Source organism: Elephantulus edwardii, unplaced genomic scaffold (assembly GCF_000299155.1).
Source record: "Elephantulus edwardii isolate Elephantulus edwardi_28Jun2011 unplaced genomic scaffold, EleEdw1.0 scaffold00080, whole genome shotgun sequence".
Taxonomy (NCBI): Eukaryota; Metazoa; Chordata; class Mammalia; order Macroscelidea; family Macroscelididae; genus Elephantulus; species Elephantulus edwardii.
In genome coordinates this window covers 5,996,834-6,018,833 of record NW_006399830.1, presented here as the reverse complement: position 1 = coordinate 6,018,833, position 22,000 = coordinate 5,996,834, and the positions used below count along the sequence as shown (strand labels likewise).

Below are 22,000 nucleotides of genomic sequence, written 5' to 3'. Positions count from 1 at the left end.
AGGGTTTTCTAAGTTCTGGTTTGGGGGAATATCTTGACATGGGATTTTCTGAGTTCTGGTTTTAGAAAATATCCCGACATAAGATTTTTGAGTTGAGCTTCAACCTCCATTTTTATTTTTAGCCTAACCGTTTCCAAGTCAGTAAATCTTTAAGCAAACCACTACAACCTTCTCCTGCAGAGCATATGGCCTTTGAACCACCAATCTTTTGGTTAACAGCCAAATTCTTTAATCACAGCACCACCAAACCTCCTGGGTGTGAAGAAAGTCACACCTAAAGGTTAAATATTGTACGGTTTGACTTATGTGACATGGAATAGGAAGGATGCATAGAGACAAGGTTAGATTTGAGGCCATGACAGCCTTGGAGGGAAGGAGAGGGAAGTGAGACTCAGTGGGCACAAAGTTTCTGTGTAGGGTGATGAGAAATTTTATAAACAGTTAATATTGATGGCTATGAATGTAATTGTTGCCTCTGAGAGACAAAATGGTAAAAATGGCATCTTTTGGAATATTTTTTGTAATATACAATATGTAATATTTTGTAATATACAATATGTAACTGATAATTTGGGTTTTTTGGGTTTTTTTTTACAGCTAAGATTATTTTTAATGGAAAGGAAGTGACTTCGGTCTTTGCTAGAGCTCCTTCTCACTTTGACAGTCTCCTTTGGGCTGGGTCTTTTGACGGGGAAAGATGCTATTTGTCTTAACTCTTAAAAATCTAGGCTACAGCTTCTCATTCAAGTCCAAATCTCTGGATTCTTGACACTGTAGGCTGTGAACCAAAAGGTCTGAAGTTCGAACCAACCTTTGCCGTTGTGTGGCATTTTACTCAGAGTGACCCTACAGGACAGAGCAGAACCGTCCATAGTCGCCACACCTCTACATCTTTACCGAAGCAGACTGAGGGGCTGGTGGGTTCAAACCACTGACCCTCAAGTTAGCAAGCTATCACTTAAGACTATCAGGACTAATTGAATCTGATACAACGTCCAAGTGAATGAAAGGCTCACATGTTTCTCTGCGCTGAAACTTCCAGTGTTGAGAACATCCTGCAGCAGATTTTTTCTTTCTCTTTCCTCCCAGAAGCCTGGGGTTCTGAGTGGCTGCTGTGAGCCACGCTGCCTCGGCTTCAGTGTCGTTACACTGATCTGAAGCCTGAGATTATCTTCTGTTGAGTACTCCTTCTGGTCAACAGGCAGTGACTTCCAGATGTGGCTGGGGGCCCTCTGTCCAGCACATCCTGTGTGGATATGAATGTGGCATCAGAATGGTAGAGAGTTTCGTGAATGTTTGGCGGAGCCCTGGGGCACTCTCCCCTCCACCCTCCGAGACAGGACTGTGCTTGGTCAATTCCAAGGAGTCATGTGCATATCTCACCCTGATTTGAGGATAAGTCATCTGCTCTTCTGTCTCAAACTTCTGAGGAAGCAAACACATTAAAGAAGGAGATTTCTCCAAAATGAAGCTAGGGGGACTGGCCAAGCTGGTGGGCTGCCTCTGCTTTAAGATCAGTGTATGTGCTGGCAGTGGCTCTTTGGTGAGGAACTTGTCCCTGTCCCAGTTGCCACTTCCAACTGGTTCCACCACCATCATTCTGTCATCTGTCTCGACTCCTGGCCCCTAACTGATTCTTTGGTCTCTTGTCCCTGCTGTGAGGGTGAACAAGACTCAGACCTTGTTTGCTGGCTGTCAGAGTTTGTCTCTTCTTGAATCTGAACTTGCTCATGAACTTCCTCAAATTGTCTACTCAGTCATCCTAATTGAAAATGTCTAAAGTCTTCTTTATCTTTATCCACTTTTCTCCTTTTTTATGATGTCTTGTTAACCATCCTGTATACTTGGAAACGGGTGATTATTCGGTGCAGGCTTGTAAGAAACACTTGTTAATCTTACTGCTTTGTAGAAAAGCTCAGTTTGGTGTGGTTTAAGTAACTTTCTCTGGGGAGCAACTCTCTCAGCCATCTTATCACCACCACCCTCCTTCAGCAAATATTTGCATGATGATTTCATGCTTGCATTGTGAAAGAGATAAGGACTTACCTAAAATACACTAATCCCATTGTCATTGAGATTAGAAGGAGGAAGACAGATAAACAAGAAAATAGTAGTGATCAAGGCTGTAAATAAAAGGAAATGGGTGGACCAAGAGCATTCTCCTAGTCTTAGATAACCTGTCATCCTTGAGTTGCCCATGGTGATGACGCATGGGTCAGGCTACCATGGTTTTCAAGTCTACAGTTTCAGAAATGGGTCCTCAGTCCTTTCCCTGAGGAGCTGAGCATGGTGACTATTTGCAAAACTACTCCTGAAGTCTTGGGCAGAGAGTAACTTTGTAGAGGTGATGTTTCAGCGGAAACTATGTAGAGATTTTGAGAGGACACCTTCTGTAGGAGTAGCTCGTCCAGAGGCCCTCAGTGGAGGGTAACCTCGATATTCTTGGTGATAGAAGTCTAAGTCAATCAACCAGTTCAGGCAGCAGCATATGATCAAGAATGAATGACAATGAAGGAAGAAGTCAAAGTACTGATGGTGCTGGTGAAAAACAAGAACTGCTGTGTTTTCAGGATTATTAAAATAATCTTCTTGCAGCCTTTAAGGATAAAAAAAAAGAACTGAAACACTATCATTTTATGTTTCCACAAACAGATGCAATGCTGAAAGCCATTTACTTGTCTACAGCACGAAATATGGAAGAAAGCTACCTGGCCAATTGACTGGAAGAAATCCACATATTTGCCCATTCCAAAGAAAGGTGACCCAGCAATGTCTTGGTTATCTTGTATTACTATAAGAAAAATACAAGTGAATTGCTTTAACAAAAAAAAAAAAGAAGAAGTCTAAGTCAGAGACAGCAATCAAGGAAAGGACTGTTGAAGATGTGGTTGGCTGGGGCTGGCTTTCAGTGGGCATCGTAGGGTGTTTGCAACCAGCTCAGTGAGCAGCCAGTAGAGTTTTGAAATAGAAGAGTTACACAGTCGGATTCTTTTCTTTCAAAGATTACACAACTCCTCGCTGAGAATGGAGTGGAGAGGGAGCAGGTGATGGTTGAGGCCAGCGGACCGGGCGAGCTGATTGCATGGTGCAGGTAGAAGGTTGTGGCAGGTTGGAGGTGGAGGCAGTCTACCAAAGATTTAGGAGGCCTGTGTCACTGTCTTGTTTTCACTGCTGCGATGGGAGAAATACCACAAGGGTATTTGACAAAAGGCTTTGTCAAACAAACTTATTCTCTCCCCCATTTAAATGACAGGAAGTACAAACTGAGGGCACCAGCTCTAGGAGGAAGGCTGTCTCTGTCTGCTCTAGGGGAAGGTCCCTGTCTCCTTTCAGCATCTGTGAAATATGGTGTCCCTTGGAGATCCCCATGTGTCTTGGCTTAGAAGGATCTAGAAGGTTCTCAGTGCAGAGATGCAGAGACCACTGGCCTAAAGGACATATTCTGTTCCTGTGTGTGTCTGTGTCCCTTTCTCTGTTCAGTTCTTCTTTTATCTCATATAATAGTGTCACAGGCCACACCCTAGGAGAACTCCTCTTACATTGGATCAGGGGTGTGGTGGGATTAAGGGTGTTGCATCTCTCTCTAATTCTTTTACAACTGACTGGTTTATCACAGCAGATCACATCTTAGGATAATTACATCATTATACAAATGCCAAACCAGTTCCTTACACTCAGCCAAAATGAACACGTTTTCAGGCAGATGGGGGAGGGGATAGAATTAAATCCATGATACGCATGTTAATGACTATTCTGACCAAATCTATTGGTGGCTTGGTGTGGAAGGAATGGTTCATGTTCCTAATGTGGCCTGGCTAGGCTTATCCTACATATGTTCTCAGTGCAGAAAGACTTGAAGCCCTTGCAGAAGATAAAATACAGCTTTCAATATGGATTGCATTTCAATGTCAAGAAAACAAAAAATCTTACTACTGGATTGACAGCATCATGACAAATGGAGAAAAGATTGAGGTTCTCAATGATTTAATCTTTCTTGGATCCACAATCAAAGACCCTTGATACCAGGAGACATATTTTACTGGGAAAGTCTGCAGTCATAGACCTCTCCAAATTAATGAGCAATGATATCAGTTTGAGGACTAAGGTGGACCTGATTTAGACTATGGCGTTTTCAAGCATTTGTTATGCATTTGAGAGCTGAACAATGAATAAAGATGACAAAAGAAGAATCGATGCCTTTGAGTGCTGTTGACTGATGGTAAAGTACATTAATAACAAGACAGAACACAAGAATGTATAAGTAAACAAACACAGGTAAAGCAGGGGGTGAACAGTTCGAGCCACTGAAGCACAGCACCTAGCTTCCCTGTGAAAATTGCCAGGGATCAAATCACAAAGAGAATTCTATGCAAATGAAGCTAAGCTCTTTCTATTGAAAATCTTATGCTTGACTCAGGAGGGAGGGGTTAGCAAACACAAGAATCGTGTAAACACTTAAGGTTTGCCTTAGTGTCTACCCTGTAAATATCTAAAATCTGCCTTGGTGCTTCAGGGTGAATTTCAGTTTGTATCAGTGCCTCCCTCATATTCTGATATAGCATTTGGTTTATTACAAATATTTAGTATGAAATTTGGCTTCTCACATTTGAGCTATGGTGTTACAGAAGAGTCCTGAATATCCCCTGGACTGCCAAAAGAACAAAGAGATAGGTTTTGGATAAAGTGCAGCCAGCATGCTCTTTGGAGACAAAGATGATAAAGCTTCATCTCCCATACTTTGGACTAAGAGAGGTTATTCCTTGGAGAGGGACATCATGTTTGGGAAAGTGGAGGGTCAGCAAGAGAGAGGAAGATCTTCAACCAGGTGGATTGACATGGTGACTGCCACAATGGGCTCTAGTGTGTCAGGAAGTATGAAGATGGCACCGGATAGAACAGGGCTTAGATCTGTTGCTCGTAGGGTCACACGATGAGTCATACTTGACTCAATGCACCTAACAACAACACAATTTTTCCTGCTTTCCCAGTGCACAGAAAAGTTCTTTTTACACCACATGGTAGTCTGTTAACTATGCAATAGCGTTATGAAAAAGTTTTGAGATATTGCTAGAATTAACCAAAATTTGGCAGTGAGCACATGCTATTGGGAAAATGGCACCCATAACTCACTTGATGCAAAGTTCCACTTTCAGTTCATTAAAACCGCAGCGCCTGTGAAGTGGAATCAGGTGGGCTGCAGTGCGCGAGGCCAGCCCAGAGCACCGCGATGACATCCAGAAGTATCGTGGACGTGCTCGCTTCATCGGACTGTGAGGAGTCAGGTATGAGAGGCTCACTTTCCATGCAGAAGACAGAGCAGGATTCCGACAGTGAAGCCATCACCATCTGTCAGCACTGGTTTGCATGGAGCTGTGATGCTGAATAGGTTTCAGTGAAGCTTCCAGATGAAGACGAACCAGGGGGAGAGGCCTGAGAATCTTCTTCGGAGAAGCAGAAGATCCTGGGATGGGGCAGATCCGGCAGTGTGCACCCACTGTGCGTGCGGCTCCCGTGACAGCACAGTCAGTTCTCAGGTCTTCAGCTGAAACCTACCCACCCCCAAAATTACACCATTTCCCAGAAAATATGTTAGCTGCGAATTGATACAAGGAGACAGGGGTTTTGGTCTGGGATTAAGATTTAAGTGGCCCCCAGACCAGTATCCCCAGGATGTTTGGGGTCCTGGGGTTCTCAGCTCTGCCTTTACTCCACATTGGGAAGGTCCAGGTGGGAGCAAGGTTTTCCCAGGTCTGTGAAGTCTACTGAGATCTGAATCAACAGTGATGTGCTCATATTCAACATGCAATGGAATGCTCTGTTCAAATGTCTTCAAAGACTCCTGTTGCGGGTATACATCTGCATCCTTGAATTCTTGGGGAAGAGTGACTCTTTCCCCTGCAGTGTAGATGGAGAGTGCTTGAAGGATGCAGAGAGGAGGTTCTTTGCCAGCTGTGCACGTTTTGTATCCTGCAGCAGCTGTGAAAATGCAGATGGCACTTTCTAGATGTTTCTGGAGATTCAGCGAGGTACCACTGATGAGGCTCTAAGCCCTCAGATTCCTCCCCCCTCTGCCCCCCATACTAGGTGAGGCAGCAACATCTGACAGCGGCCAGGTCAGCCCTAGGCCAAGGACGACAAGAAGGCCTTAGGGAGAAGCACCAGTCAAACGGGTGAGCCAGGCTGGGCCTTCGGAGCAGCCGCGTGGAAATGACAGCTTAGCAACCCTCTCGGGTTGGATCTAGAAACTCACAAGCTCCAAGTGAGGGAGTTTAGCTGTAGGGAGTCGTGTGGCTAACTCACAGGCTGCATTCCTCTGGTGGTTCAACTCCACCAGCAGGTCCGAGTGAGAAAGGGGCAGTGTCCTCCTGAGTGACTGGCCGCTGCGGAAGACCTGCTGGAGGCTCGGCTAGAAGTCGGCGCCAACTTGGGGACGAAGAGGTAGGGAGCCCTAGTGGCACGCTGGTTAAGCACTTGGATTCTAACTACAGGGTCAGCAGTTTGGACTGGCCAGCCGCCCTGCAGGGAAGCTGAGGCAGTCTGCTTCCGTAGAGATTTACAGCTTTGGAAACCCCTGTGGGGCAGTTCTCCTCTGTCCTACAGGGTCACTTGAGTCGGAAACCAGCCTGATGGCAGTGGGTTTCTGAAAGTGTTTGGGAGGGAAGGAGTGGAGTCCCTGGTGGGACAGTTAATAAGTTCAGCTGCAGAAAGCTTGGGTTTCAGTCCACCCAGAGGCACCTTGGAAGAAAGGCCTGGCCACCTACTTCTGAAAAACCAGCCATAGATCACTCCGACTGTGGGGGACAGTTCTCACCTGACACACACGGGGCCTCCAAGAGTGGAGCCAATTCAGCGGCAGTTGGGCCAGCTTTGGAGGCCTTGGAGGGGAGATGGCATATGGCTGTGGGCCCGGGACTCTGTGCTGACGGGGACCAAGCACATGCTGCTTCTCATTGAGACTTTGCTCGGCCCTCCTTAACTGGGAATTTAGGAAGTGAGGATTTCTGATGAATATTTCTCTCTCAGCTGAGACATTTAGTTGCTGAAGGTCTTGCCTAGCTTTGAATGCTGTCCTGTCTTCAGAGCTCCAGCTACTCCAACTTCCCTACACCCTAGATCGGCTTCCAGGAGCCCTCATGGTGCTGTGTTAAATCACTTGGCAGCTAACCAAAAGGCCAGTAAGTGAGAACGCACCACCAGCTGCTTCATGGGAGCGCGAGGAGGCAGCCTCTTCCGTGAAGCAGCACTCTGGGAAGGCTGTGGGCAGTTCCACTCTGTCCTCCAGCGTGCTGGGAGTCAGGATCGGTCCGACAGGTCAGGTAGGTGGGCTCGCTTCAAGGCCAGGTCTGTGCTCGTGACATTTCTCCTCTAAGAACCCCAGTGAACACTGTACTTCCATATGTCATGGGTACCCCTTCTCTGTCCCGTCTGAGCTATCTATGTCCTTCCTCCCCACCTGCCAGAATTGGCTCCATTTAGCCAAGAGGGTCTAAAGACACACTCCTGTTCTTTGAGTGAGTTGCAGTAACATTCACCAAACATGAAGTTCACCCTTTTAATTACAAAGGAGGAGATAGCGCATCTTTTCTGGGGACGCTGCTGATGGACCCAAACTGCCAGAGAGGCGTGGCCTTTGGGTTCGCCCCAGGACTCCCTACATACTGTGTCCCCACAGCTCCCTTCTTGCACTAAAGCGAGGCTACATTGGAACCATGTGTCCCTAGACTGACTTACTCACAAGGAAGACTTGAAGACAAACTTGAGAATGACCTTGTTCATAACCAAGTAGTGTAATGTCATCTGCAGGTAGAGATAAGTATACTTGTTTCTGCCATTTTCTGATGTCCATTTGCATGTTCTTCTTGTGTGCCTTTAAAGAGATCCCGGGGATCCAACGATGGCAAGAATTAGTCCTTCTAATTCTTCATCCCACAGAGCAGGGGGTCCTGTGGGATGGCCAGTATCCTCCCCTGCTTTGACAGGGACCAGCATGCTGAAGGGGCAGCCTGTGCATGCCAGCCCGTGCCAATCAGCTGGATAGCTAGATAGATGGCTTCAACGCTCATTTTGGCAGAGACTCCAGCCTGAACGTTCTCTCCTAGCACGTCAGCCTTAGCCTAGATGAAATAGGTCGTGGAGTCAAGGGTACAGACCCACACCTGTGTTTCCAGGCCACCTGGGCAGCCAGGTGATACTCCTTCCTCAGAGCTAGATGTGTGCTCCGGAGCCTTTGGGTTTCTGAGCTGTAGCAGGATGACCAGCAGCTACGAGGAAAGGCTGGTTCTTCCAGAAGTGAGGCTTGGTTGCTGCTCCACGCTGTCCTTGGGGCAACTTAAAATATGCAACGTGCTGTCAGAGATGAATTGCTTCATTCAAATTGGCCTCTGCAGAAGACTGCGCTCCTGGATAATACCTGCAGGGAAATGCCACTCCATCCCTGATGCGGGCCGGGCTCTGACACGAGTCGCTCCAGCCTAGCTGTTTATCTCACCTGATGGTTGAGGATGCCAAGAGCAGACACAAGGAGCCTCTCATTCTCTGTCAGTTCACAGGAAGACGCTGTCCTGGGAGAGGGACCCTCCCCTGCAAATGACCATCGATGAAGAGCTTCCCCGCCACCCCCGGCTGGCGGAGTTCCTGAAGTTGTCCCCTTACCCAGGCTAACTGTTAGAAGCAGCCTGGGCTCTGGCCAACACTGCTTTGGGGCCACGGAGCTGGCCTGGGTGCTGGCGGAAGGGGGCACCATCCAGCCCTTGGTCGAGCTCCTATCCTGTCCCTGTGCAGCTATGTGTGACCAGGCAGTGTGGGCTCTGGGTAACATAGGTCAGCTTCTCCCCTTCTCAGGCTAAACAAAGGGGTTCAGGCAACACAGAGGTATGGGGACTCTGTGGATGGCATAACCTCAAACCCCACAAACCTGGTGCCATCAAGTTGGTTCCAATGCCTCTTAACTGGGTTTCCCAGGCTGTAAGTCTTAATGGGAGCAGACTGCCTCACCTTTCTCTCAAAGAGTGGCTGATGGACTTGAACTGGCGACCTTTTGATTAGCAGTACACGGTGGGCTTGGTGTTCTGGAACCCCTGCAGGACGGTGCGGCTGTGGTTGCTGCTGACTGAGCTATAAGTCACATGACCTCCTTCTAAGGGGGTGAATCTGTCCGGTCCTGGTGCTTCGTGGTCGTCATCCTGTTTGAACCCACTGGGGCAGTTAGTGTGTCAAGACTCCTCACTGAGGGTTCCTCTCATTTCTACAAACCTTCATCTTTCTAAGCATGATATTCTGTTCCAGTGATCGGCCTCCTACCAGAAATACCCAGAAATGCTGGGAAAGAACAATCTTTTTCAAAATTCAGAGTCCAGTTCAGGAGGGGAAATAAAATGAAGCCGACAGGACGATGTGGTGCTTTCCTGAGGACCTCTGCTGACACTGGGGCCCTGACAGTCATAGGAACGAGAGACAGGGACCCTGAGTGGGACGGATAGTTTGTAGGGAATTTCTAACCAAAAGCTTGATGGTTTGAACCTTCTCAGTTGGTGCCATGGGGAAAAGGCAGCTGATTTGTCTCCATCAGGATGACGGTCTTGAAAACACTACAGAGCTCAGTTCTACCCTGTGACATAGAGGAGCCCAGGAGCTGGAACAGACTCAGAGATAATGGGCTTGGCTTTAACTAATGGCTCCGGGGTCAAAAGAAAGAGAAGCCCTTCACCCATGTACCATGGGAAGCTCTCATAAACCTTTGTATAACCCAGGACCCTGCTTTACTGAACTACAGCTCCCTGGACAGGAGCTTCGCGTGGCACTAGGGTAAGACAGTCAACTGCTAACCTAGAGGACAAAGGTTTGAACTCACCAGCAGCTCCAAGGGAGAAAGACGAGGCAGGCTGTCTCCATAAGGATTTACAGCCTTGGAAACCCCACAGGCCGTCCTTTGTCCTGTCAGGCTGTTACGGATCAGAATGGACTGGCTTGGTTTGGGGCTGCCTCCACTGAGCGCTGCCAGGGGAGCTTATAAAGTTAATGTCGCTTTGGCTGGAAGTCAAGTCTCCTCCGAGAAATTGTCCTATAGCCCCATGGTGGATCTGGGGCTTTGGTCTCTGTGGACCCCAGGAAAATACGAGCAGAGGAATCAGAGCTTCAGGGCTGGCAGTGCCCCTCCTCAGTGGGTGTGTGGCGGATAAATCCAAATGCTATCAGGGAGCACAAACTCAACCGGAGCCCTCAGGATCCTAACAGGTTCAGATCAGCCCAATACCAGCAACTTCAAGTTCAAGGAAAGAGCCCCCCTCCACAACTGAGCAAGAAGAAACAAACAGCCTAAGTAGACTGCCATGGATTCCAGATCCTGGAGTTAACAGCTGCGGGATACAAACGTGGTCTGCTTTTGTTTACTCCTCCTCTCCTTTTCTCCTGTTTTTAAAACTCTTGCAGACATAAAACACCCATTATGGAGACGGTCTGTCTGTCGTTTTGCCGGCTCTGAAGGGGCCAGGCCAGGCTGGCTGGTGTGATGTTACTAATGCCTTTCCTGATGGCCGAGGAATACAAACTGAGACTTCCAGGATCTAAAACGGGCCGCTGAGCAGACAGCTGATCGCCAACATCTATTGATTTTTCCAGATTTTGCTCGGAGTGAATTTTGTAGGTTACCACCTTGTGCCAAAGTCTTCCTGGCAGACAGCTCTGTCTTCCTGAGATGCTAGCAAATGCAGCCACCAGGAGAGCAAACTCCGTGGGCCTTTTATGTCCATGCACCCACCAAAACCCATTACTGCTGGGTCAGCTCCCACTCACAGAGCCCTACAGCACAGAGCAGGACTGCCCCACAGTTTCTAAGCTGTAAAACAGACCACCGCATCTTTCTTCCTATGGAGCCGCTGGTGGATTTGAACCACTAACCTTCAGGCTAGCAGCCGAGTGTTTTAACCACTGCACCACTAGTATGCCTTTTGATGTCCGTGTCCTGTGCAGATAGCAGCTGCTGCTGTGTGGCGCCTCTGCTCTCCAGGTTGAGGGTGTCCAATCCTCCGACACCTTGGAGAGGGTCTAGTAATTGGCGAGCCTATCTACTTGCCAAACCCAAGGATGAGTAGGCCTCTCTCCTGCTGGGCAGACTAGTCTCCAACCCCAGGGCTCTGTTCTGTCCTTGAATGCCATGCTCGGACCTGTCTGCAGGTGAAGTCAGGAGTTCTGAGACCCCGTTATCTCCAGCAGTTCTGTCCCACATCTGCTGGCCCTGCTTTCAGCAGCAACCCAGGTGGGCGTCTCTATGTGAGACCTACCCAGGTGATGGATGTTCTTAGTTGGGAAATCTGGGGAGATGACCCCAAAGCAATACCAGATCATCTGACTGCTGCCCAGACTCCCTGAGAGCAGCATCTATGAACAAGGTCTGGTAATCAATATTGTTTGGATGATTGACTTAAATTTGCCCATTTGGAACTGTTAGAAGAGGTCCATTAAACTTTTTACTTTTTATAATAGCTAAAGATAGAGGAAAGGTTATTAAGCAAGAGACACATTCACAAAGGCGAGAGCAAGTCCTGTCCACTACAAATTCCAAACTGACTGGGTCGGTGCATCACCAATTATCATTCACCAATTACATGTTTCCTTCTACATTGTGAAAGATCCATCCTCTCAAGTAATTCTGAGGTCTTCTTGAGTGACCTAGGTTTCAGCACCAAATGTTAGGGTTTCAGGAGGTTCCTGGACCTGGTTTGTTAGCTGGGTGCAATCTAGAAAGATTGTTTCCGGAAATGACTACTACAAGAGCAGAGTTAGAACATACAATGCAGATAGCATCGTTAAAGACAGAGGAAAGTTTATTAAGCGAGTATTCCAGAAGGTGAGAGCACGTCCATTCAGGAGTAGAGAGGTGACAGCAAACCTCACTGAGGTTTTTCTAAGCATAACAGCGTCTTGCCATCAAGTTGATTCCGACAGGGACAGAGAAGACCCGCCTACATGGTTTCCAAGGCTGGAACCTGTATGAAAGCGGATTGCCTCATCTTTTGCCCAAGATCAGCTGGTAGGCTTCCATTTAGTTAACCCTTCAGTTAACAACTGGACACTGAACCAGTGCATCAACAGAGTTCCTGAAGATTCTCTAAGAGTGAGTGCATTCTGCCTTTAAGGGGACAGACAGAATCAGTGACTCCTCAGTGGTGTTCATGGGAGCATTGATAGCTTGGTTGTAAAGAGTTGTGCTGCCAACCCAAAGGCAGGCAGTTCAAATCCACCAGCTGCTCTTCTAGAGAAAGATGGGCAGTCTCTTCCCAGGAGATTAACTGCCTCTGGAGCTACGGGTCAGTTCTGACTCCACAGTACTTAACAGGGACAGCTCTGTTCGTAATAGGATCTAGAGTTGAAGGTCAGAGTTGATTTACATAGCAACAATAGAGCACTCCCTGGACTGGGCATTAAATCTGAGTGTGGTTTACCTCAAATAAAAATGACGAGAAAGTAGATTTCAAAGACTAGGGGAATCCAAAGAAAATACAGAAATGTTCGACTCCACCAGATGCTCTGTTGGAGAACGAGGGACAATCTCTTCTTGTACCAGTAAGATCTGATTTGATGTACACACACACACACACACACACACACACACACATATACACACACACACAACATTTTTTAAAAAAGAAGGAAAATGCAAAAATGGCTGATAGGCAGATGAAAAGATAAACGTTATTTGACACTAGAGAAATGCTTATAAAAACCCACAGTGAGAGGCCACTTAATCAATAAACCGGCCATCATCAAAACAATAAAAATAATAGCTGTCAGAAGTTGAGAAATTGTGCACTGCTGGTGTGAATGCCAAATGGTGCAACAGCTGGATGGTTCTTCAGAAAGTTAAACGTAGACCTATCATATGAACCAGTACATTCAATCCTAGTTACTTGCTCCCTCTAATTAAAATAGACTCAGATATCTGTACACCACTATGTGTGATTCAGAGTAGCCTAAATGTAGACACAACGCAAGTATCCATCAACAGAAGAAAGGCTAAGCAAAAAAAAAAATAGTATGTAGAATACAATGGAATATTATTTAGCCAAGTAAAGGATGCGGGAATACAACGGAAGGATGTGGTAAAATGCATTGACCTGGGTTGTTGATGTGCTTGTATGGTGCAACCAGAAGTCAAACCTGTTACCTTTGAGTCAATTCTGACTCCTAACAACGCTGTAGAACAGACTCTATAGGGTTTCCACAGACGCAAACCTTTATGGAAGCAGATTACTTCCCATGCTCCCTGTGAAGTGCCTTGTTGTCATTGTTATTGGGTGTCATCAAGTCGAGTGCAATGCATAGTGATCCTGTGAACAACAGCTCTGAGTCCTGCCCCATCCTGTGCTGTCCTCATTTCTGACACACTTGAACCCGTGGCTGCAATCCCTGTGTCAATTCATCTTGTTGAAGGTCTTCCTCTCGTTGACTGTCCCTCCACCTTTCCAAGCATGATGCCCCTCCCTAAGGAGCAGCCTCTCCTAGCAACATGCCCCAAGTATGTGAGGCAGAGCTTACCCTCTGCCTCCTCAGAGGGCTCTGGCTGCACTTTCTGCAAGACACGTCTGCTTGCTCTTGGGCACTCCATGGGGTATTCTGCTCTCTTCATACAGCCTTTCCCTCTGCGGCCGAGCATGTAACTACTGTGCCACCAGGGTTTCCACCTAGACATGGCAGGAAGGCAGAAGAAATCCAGGACACCCCCAGGATTCGGGGCAGGTCATTTAGATGACTGTCCTCCTATGGAAATGGGAAAGACAGCTGGAGGGAAAAACCAGAGCTTAGCTATCTATGCTGAGTCAATGAGTTCAAGGCATCACTACACGTCAGCTTGAAGGATATGCAGGTCTAGGTGAATGTGTGTACAAGACTCATCATGCCAGGTGAGAGCACTTAGAACAGGACTTCACAACCTAATGTGAGCACCTGATTGTTTGTGTAAATAAAGTTTTATTGGACCGTGGCCACACCCACACGATTACACAGTGGCTGTGGCTGATTCTGTGCTGTTGAGTAATTGCAAAGAAACCCTATGGAATGCAGAGATGGAAGTATTTACTATCTGGCCCTTTAGAGCAAAAGCTTGCCAGCTCCTGACCTAGAATGTGAGGCGAGCCAGGGGCCAGGTCCCAGGACCTCAAGCATCCAGAGGTCAGGCAGCCTGCCGAGAAGGCTTGTCAGTGGAGAATCGAAAGGCTGGAACCATCACGGATGCCGAGATGAGCTTTACCAGAAGGACGTGGCTGGCCACTGCATAGAGCTGACTCTGAGGACAGTAACTACAGGACTGAAAACCAGCCACTGAACTTGGAGGCTTGGGTAGAGGTGATTCCTACACCATACACCAACCTAAACTGGTTTGAAGGACAAAAGAGTAGCTGTGAGGCAGACAGAGACTACAGACGTACCTTTGATAATGGACTTTGAATAGTAGAAGTGGGATGATGACTGGCGAGAAGGCAAGGGAAGCTCGAAGATTCCAGAAGTGTGTCTATGCTGATGGAGCAGCCCGGGGATAGAGGGGACCCTGGGTCACGAGTCTTTAAAAGCAAGAAAAGTGGTGGGATCGGAAGCCTGATCCTTGAACAGAAGAACAGAAATGGGATTATGATGTGTTGATCGAACTATAAGGCACCCTGGTGGTGCAGTAGATTAAGACTTGGGCTACTAACCAAGAGGTTAGTGGTTCAAACCCACCAGCTGCTCTTGGCGAAAGATGAGAGATTCTGCTTCCATAAAGATCTAGAGCCTTGGGAAGCCTTTGGGGCCAGTTCTGCTCTGCCCTAGAGAGTCGACAGGAGTCAGAATTGACTCAGTGTTAGTGGGCTTGGAGAGGCGGGCGGAGTGATAAGCTGCTGGTGGGAAGGCCAGTGACTGCTGCCTCTGATTTTGATCAATGAAACATGGAATTAGGTCATCGAGTGAACAGAGGGGGGAGAATGTTCTAAGGGAGCTTCCACCCGGCACCGAGTGTGACATTTCCTTTCGTGTACCGGGTCTGTAGCATCACCTAGAACAAGTCCCTGTCTGAAGCACAAAAGCTTTGATCCATGCTGGTCGATGGTATTGATCGCGGATGGCAAGGGCATGCTGCCGCTGCGTTTTCTATCCTTTATCCCTGAACAATGTCTTTGCAGCAGCTCCTGTGTGTGCGGAACGTGAAACCATGGTCATGTGGTCCTGGTCCAACCTGTGCTTGAACCATAACCTGTGTTCTTAGGCAAACGTGGGGAAGCAAATGCTGATGGTCCTCTGGAGCCCCCTGCAGTGCTCTCAGACACCCACTGGGCCCTGAGCACAGGCGGTGGACACAGGGGTCCTGGCCAGGCCGCCAGGGCTCACGAGCACCCCACAACTCAGTATCTTGGTAGGCAGCCTCTCAAGTCCCTTCTGCCTAGAATCCAGCCAAGGACCTTCAGCCTAGAACCCAGTCCTGTTCATTGTAGCAAATTCTCTTCTCGCTGCCTGCCCCTCCTCCAGGCCTTCCCAGTCAGTTCTCATGCTGCTTCCACCACCAAGTTTCTGTCTGCAGAGCCCTGGGTTCTGCCACTCTGTAGCCAAAGGCTTGAATGGATTCTGACCTAAAATATGGCAGATATTAAGCGGTATAGGGCCATGGCAGCTGCGGTGCAGGCTGTAGGAGGCTGCACTGGTAACCGAACGGCTGTGCTGCTCCGGTGCTTGGAACCACCACCCAGCTCTGCAGGACGAAGGTGGGCGCCCTCCTCCCGTGGGACTTGCAGCCTCAGAAACCCAACGAGGGTCAGCAGAGGGGGTCGGAGTCATGGGCAGTGAGCATGCAGGAGCGGTTCAGTGATGAAGCACTCTTCTGCTGGCGGAAAGGTTGGTGGTTCAGGCCCACCCAGTGGCTCCACAGGAGACCTGGAAGTCTGCTTCTGCAGCAGCTGAGCAAAGCCATGGGTCAGTTCTTGTGAGCTATGGAGTCACTGTGAGCCAACACCCAGCAGCAGTATCAGCAACAAGTAATTTACTGTCTTAATCTGACACCCAGAAAAACATCTAATAATAACTACTTATGGGGAGCTCTGGTGGCCTAGTGGCAAGAAGCTGAGATACAATCCCAAAGGCTCACAGTTCGAGGCCACCAGCGGCTTCCTGAGAGAAGGATGGACAATCTCCTCCCATGCAATTAACTGTCTCTGAAAACTCACTGTGGGTCGGTTCCGACTTGACAGTCCACAGCAACGACAATAACAACAGTATTACATATAATTCTAAAAACAAACTTGTTGCCATCGAGTTGGAATCGACTCATAGCTGATTCTCTGGCAGGTTTCAGAGGCTGTAAACTGAACGGGAAGAAAGGGCCCATCTCTTTCCCACAGAGCAGCTGGTGGATTCGAACTGCCTGTCTTCGGGTTGGCAGTGTAGCTGCTTACCCGCTGAGTCACCAGAGCTTCTAGATTACCTATGACTTAGGCTGAATTACCCAGCAGCCCTGGTGGCGCCATGGTTAAGAGTTCAGCTGTTAGTTGGGATCTTGAGGCTACCCAGCAGCAGTGCAGAAGAAAGACCTGGCAACCCGCTCCTATAAAGATGACCGACAGCCACGCCAAGGCTCCGGGGTCAGGTCAGCTCCAGCTCGTGGTAAATCTCCCCAGGAGCCCACGGCCCCACCTTACACACGAGAAGAACAACATAAAAGGGTTCTGTTTTCTGAATAACAACATAGATTACACAATCGACTTACAAAAATGATTCTGTTTGACCTTAGAATCTTTTTCCAAGATTCTATTCACGTTTTCCTAATTCCTAGATTTCTCAAAGATCCCATCTTCTCAAGATCCAGAGGCACATTCTCCCTCCTCGAAAACGGCCTGCCTGGACACTGGACCACGCCGGAATCCTACATTTAGGTTCTTGGCATTCTGCAAGGAATTCTACGTACAGGGAAGGGCTTAAAGCCCAGAGAGAAGCTGTCTCGGCGGTGGTTAACTTCACACCTGGAGCTCCTTGGACCAGCTGGTCCTTCTTATCCGGTCTGCAACCCTGGAGTACTCCCTGGTGGATCTGCTGCGTGTTCAGGACCCCTGGGTCGTTCTCATCACCCTAGACCCTGTCTTCATCCTCCAGGTAAGCTTCCAGGCGACCCCCAGGTTGTTCTCATCACCCTAGACCCCATCTTCATTCTCCAGGTAAGTTTTCAGGCAGCCTCCGCATTTGAAGAAGACATTTCACTTGCTCCTTAAAACCCGAAGCAGATTCTCGACCATGCCACCGTCACGTGCCCTCCACACATTCTACGTTGTTGTTGTTGTTGTTGTTGCTATGTGCCGTCGAGTCGCTTGACACACATTCTATAGACAATAAAACCAAGACAGCTGTCAGGTAGAGGGCCTCCACCTTCACATTCTCCAGCGAGTGTGAGGCTCTGCAGAGTCCAGAAGATGCAGGTGGCGTGACAGAGCACAGGTCTGCTCTCGTAGAGCTGACGTCCAGGGGCCAGGCACGCCAGTATGATGGGCTGAAAGGAGTCCCCCTAAAAGTGCTCCTAGAGTCAAGAACGGTGAAACTCTGGCTCACAAATTCTGGGCGTGTTTGTCAGGAGGGGCCAGTTTTAGGAAAAGATATTCTGGAAAGGTAGAGAGTCAGCCAAAGAGGGGAAGACCCTTAACAAGATGGATTGTCATGGCTACTACAATGATGGTTTGAACAGGAGAGCTGGCGCAGGTGTGGTTCTCACCTGTGGTTTGTAGGGCCTCTACGTGCAGTAGCTAACTTGACGGCACCTGACGAAATATGTGTGGAATCCTGACGCCCACACCTGGGCGGGTAATCCTGCAGGAATGGGGTTTTCTGGGTTACATAGGGTGTGTCTTAAGACAAATCACTTTTGAGTTACAAAGAGCAGCCTAGATACAAAAAGGTGAAGCATCCAGGTAAAGAGAAGACACAGGGCTTCCTGCCTGAGTGGAGGGAGTGTACACCAGCCTTCCCTGGAGCAGCTGCCCTGAAGGAAGGCTTCTAGCTCCTGACTTGTTTTTGTTGTTGTGTACCACAGAGTTAGAACCGACCCTTAGCTGACCCTCCAGCGAATTTTCAGAAGCAGTTAATCACACAGGAGGAGATTTCCCATCCTCCCACGGAGCAGCTGGTGGCCACAAACTGTGTGCCTTTGGGATTGCAGCACAGCTTGTCATTAGGCCACCAGAGGAGAAGAGAAATGATTTCTGTCTTGAGAGGCACCCACTTGGGGTATCCCTGTTACAGCAGAAGGGAAAGGGATGGTAGGCACTGATGGCTGAGAGCAAAGTCCCAGAGGAAGTGAGCAGTCCTGTAGCTATCTGGAGAAGAACATTATAAGACAGGAGGATGTGATCAGAGCAGAGGAACAAGGATGGGAAATGACTGACAATCAGGCTCAAGGCAGCGGGGCCAGACGGCAGGAGGGCTGATGGGAACTTTACTATGCTGCTGGCTGAGATGGAGAGACCAGTGAAGGTTTTCTAGCTGGAGGGCAAGTCGGTGAGGCAGCTCGTTGATTTAGAGGCTAAATAAGAGGGAAGCTCCAGGGCTGGATCTTAGACCCTGGGGTTACGTCGACTGGGAAGAGGACTGTGGAACAGACACTGATACTCAAAAAGGTCTCGGCCTTGGCTCCTAGAGCCGGAACTCAAATACTACTCAAAAGGGAGTGGCTTTTATAGAACAGAGATTTACTTTCTGTTTTGACTCAAGCTCTTGGCCGAGTGCAGTCCTTGCTCCCTGGTGACCCTTCCTCTGTGCTCTGTGTGTATGTGTGTGTAGGTCCACCTATGCCTACCTTTTTTTTTTAAAAAAAAAAAAAAACCAACCTCAAAAGTGATTAGACTTAGAAGCCACCCTATTAGAGTATGATCTAATTAACACAGCAAAGAAAAGCCAATTTCCAAACCTCTGTGTTTTGCAGGAATAGTGGTCAGGATTACACTACATATTTCGGAGGGGTACTATTGAATCCATGTAGTGTTATTTCTGAATGAGAGCACAACGGGAACCAACATGTACATCCTGGTGTGTTAAGTGCCTCTGACGGCGGTGCGCATAAAGCCTTGAAAGGCTGCCAGTTTGAACCAGGAGGCAAGATGTGCTCCCAGAGGATGTGCAGCCTCGGAGACCCCACGGGGCAGCTCTGCTCTGTCCTGCACTGTCGCTGTGAGGTGGAATGAACTCAGAGGCAGTCAGGTGGTGGGCTTTGTCGGCCATGGAGTGAACTCCTCCTTAGTCTCTTAAAGCAGTCAGCACTGGCACCATTATCAGCGTTTGCTCTCACAGTCTCTGAGGTTAAGGGTCTGGGGCCAGGCTCGCCGGATGGGCCCGTCTCAAGATCTCGCACAAGGCTGCGGTCAAGATGCCCTGGGGGGGGCTGGGGGCCAGCACCAGGTGGCTCGCTCTAGCACATGGCAGTTCTCAGCCTGTGGACGTCTCCATGGAAGCATCCTCACGTCACAGTAACTGGGTTCTCCCAGAATAAGTAATCTAAGAGCTATTGAAGCAGTGTCTTCTGTGACCTGGGCTTAGAGGTCATATTATCTTTTCCACAGAACCCGCTTGGTCACATGGGCCACTGTGGGAAAGGACTACACAGGAAGTGAGTTCCGACAGGACAGAATCATTGAGCACCATCTTGGAAGCGAGCTCAATGAATTTCATTGAGGTTCTTTTGTATATGATAGAGCCTTTTGAAAAGCGTCAAAGGAACACCAGGGAGCTTCTCTTAAAAGTTCGCTTTGAGCATTCATTTAGGAAAGAAGTGGGCTGAGTTGAAACCAGACTTGAAAAGGCCCAATTAGACAATGAAACTTTGAGCCAACACACAGATGTAAAATAGAGACAGAGCAGTGGACAGGAAATGTCAAGCATGACACGCTCGTGACAGTGAGTTTGTGGGCTCTAGAAGTACAATTTGGCTACTTTTTTCACTGAGTTCAGAGTCGCTGGGAGCGGTCCAGGCAGCTCCAGTTCATGGTGACCTGCCCAGTGTAACAGAAGGAGACCTTGCCCAGCTTCCCAGGCCTGCGCCGTCCTCACTATCGTTTATATACGTGAGCCCATTGTCTTAGCCCATGTGTCAATTCCTCCCACCGAGGGTCTCCACCTTTCCCACTGACTCTCCGCTTTCCCACCTGTGATGTCCTTCTCCAGAGATCACACCTTATAGCGTATCCACAGTCCACAGGACAGTCTCCCCACGTTTGCTGCTAAAAAGCACTTGGGGTGTAATTTTCCTAAGGCTGATGGATTGTTCTAGAAGTCCAGTGTATATATTCCATGCTCTTCAACAACATTTTATCTAAGTGTAGAATTCCTCCTTGTCCACTGTATAGCTTGCACACATATGTGAGGCAATTCAAAGCTCATGTCTTGGGTCAGGTGCACCTTAGTCATTAAAGTGACATCTTTGCCTTTTAAAAATTTAAAGAGACTTTTTGATCATGACAAACCTTTGAATTGAACATACGAAACATCGTCTTGGGAACACCCAGGTAAACATTATCAGATGGACTCCTGGGGACTTGGTGTCAGAGAGGTGCCTAGAACAGGTGCGATCTGCGTGGACAAGACTGGGGTGAACGGTAGCATGTGGCTGAGGCTCTTTGATATACATTCTGGGCCCTTTGCTCTTCTCAAGACCTAAGCTCTGTCTCCAGGAACTGACTATCTTACTTTCTCATTCTCAGTTCCTTTCTGAGGCTGAGGATTCAGTTTCTGCTTCAACATCTTCACCCCAAGCCAATAACTCACACTAGACCTGGAGGTGGTTATAGAATTGAGCCTCTGGATTCTGTACCAAGTGGTTGACTCTGCAGAGCATGCTGAGGCCCGTTACCCCCCAAACAGCCCACCCGTGTCAAACGCAATGGTGTACATGCCCAGTTGTTTCAGGAATAGCCCAAAAAAGCAGGTTCAGCCACATTATGTAGAAGACTGATGGCCTGATGCAAGCCATGGTATTGTCAAGCACCTCTTATGCACTCAAAACTGGATGGTGAAACAATATTGGAAGGTTAACAGTGATGGGAAGGGAGGCAGAGGGGTAAGAATGAATAAGAAAAAATGTTAAAAATACTTCCTGTTTGGTGTTAAAGAAAGCTGGACAATGAATAGGGAAGTCTGAAGAAACTGAAATCTGCTTCCTCCTGGTGCTTCCTGTGTCTATCCCGCCTCCTTTCCTAAGAGTCCCGTTTTCTTCTGTCCCCTTCTCGGCAGCAGGGAAGGTTTCTGAGAAGGAGGAGCCTTGTCTTCTGCTAGAAGGATTCAGTGACTGAGAAAATTGAGGCTTTGCAACTCCACGAGAACCATGAGATCAGCCCCGCGCTTTGCACACTACTGAGAGCCGCTTCTGTGAGGTGAGTGACTTCGCAGAGAGAAGCAGTGTGCATTCATGTGGGCTCGTCAGCAGTGATGACCTGTCCAGTGTCTGCACTGCAGCGCGAGCCCCTGTCCTCCCTGTCCTCCGTGCTTCGGTCAGGTCTTTCCCTGCTCAGCGTTACTGCATCAGTGGTTCCGAGATGGGGGTTCTCACCTTCCATGCGGGAGCCCTGAGTTCAAGTCCTGCCTTGTTTTGCATGAGGTCACTGAGTCAAGAGCAGCCTCAACAGCGGCCACTAACAATGACACCGGCCACGCTGATGGGCCTCGTGGTTATGGAAGCTTCCTCGTCTCCAAGGAGCTTCTCATGCTACCTCTGGTTTTGAACTTCATTTTGTTTGGCTTGATTTGTAGAAGGTCAAGAAGGGAGAGAAGGGGAAAAAAAAGAAGGGAGAGAAGAGAGAATGAAGGGATATGATACCAAAATAACCTCTTACCAAGGCAGGGGGTGGGGATAATGAAGAGAAAAGGAACGTTGGGGAACCCTTCTGCTACTTACAGACAATTTCAAAACAAGCCTAGTGCCATCGAGTGGATTGTGACTGACGGGCCCTGCAGGACCGAGCGGACCTGCCCCTGGTCTGCCAGGCTGGACCTTCTGAGAGAGCCACCA

At 48.4% G+C, this 22,000-nt stretch overlaps 1 protein-coding gene across 1 annotated transcript in view; it reads left to right on the top strand.

The window, feature by feature from the left end:
• Nucleotides 1-5,227: 5,227 nt before the first annotated feature.
• SMURF1 (SMAD specific E3 ubiquitin protein ligase 1) overlaps nt 5,228-22,000 on the top strand; it is a 133,467-nt gene continuing 116,694 nt past the window's right edge. The window contains exon 1 of the mRNA XM_006889769.1: nt 5,228-5,282. Within this exon, the coding sequence (XP_006889831.1) occupies nt 5,228-5,282 (55 nt within the window). The remainder of the gene's footprint in view (nt 5,283-22,000) is intronic.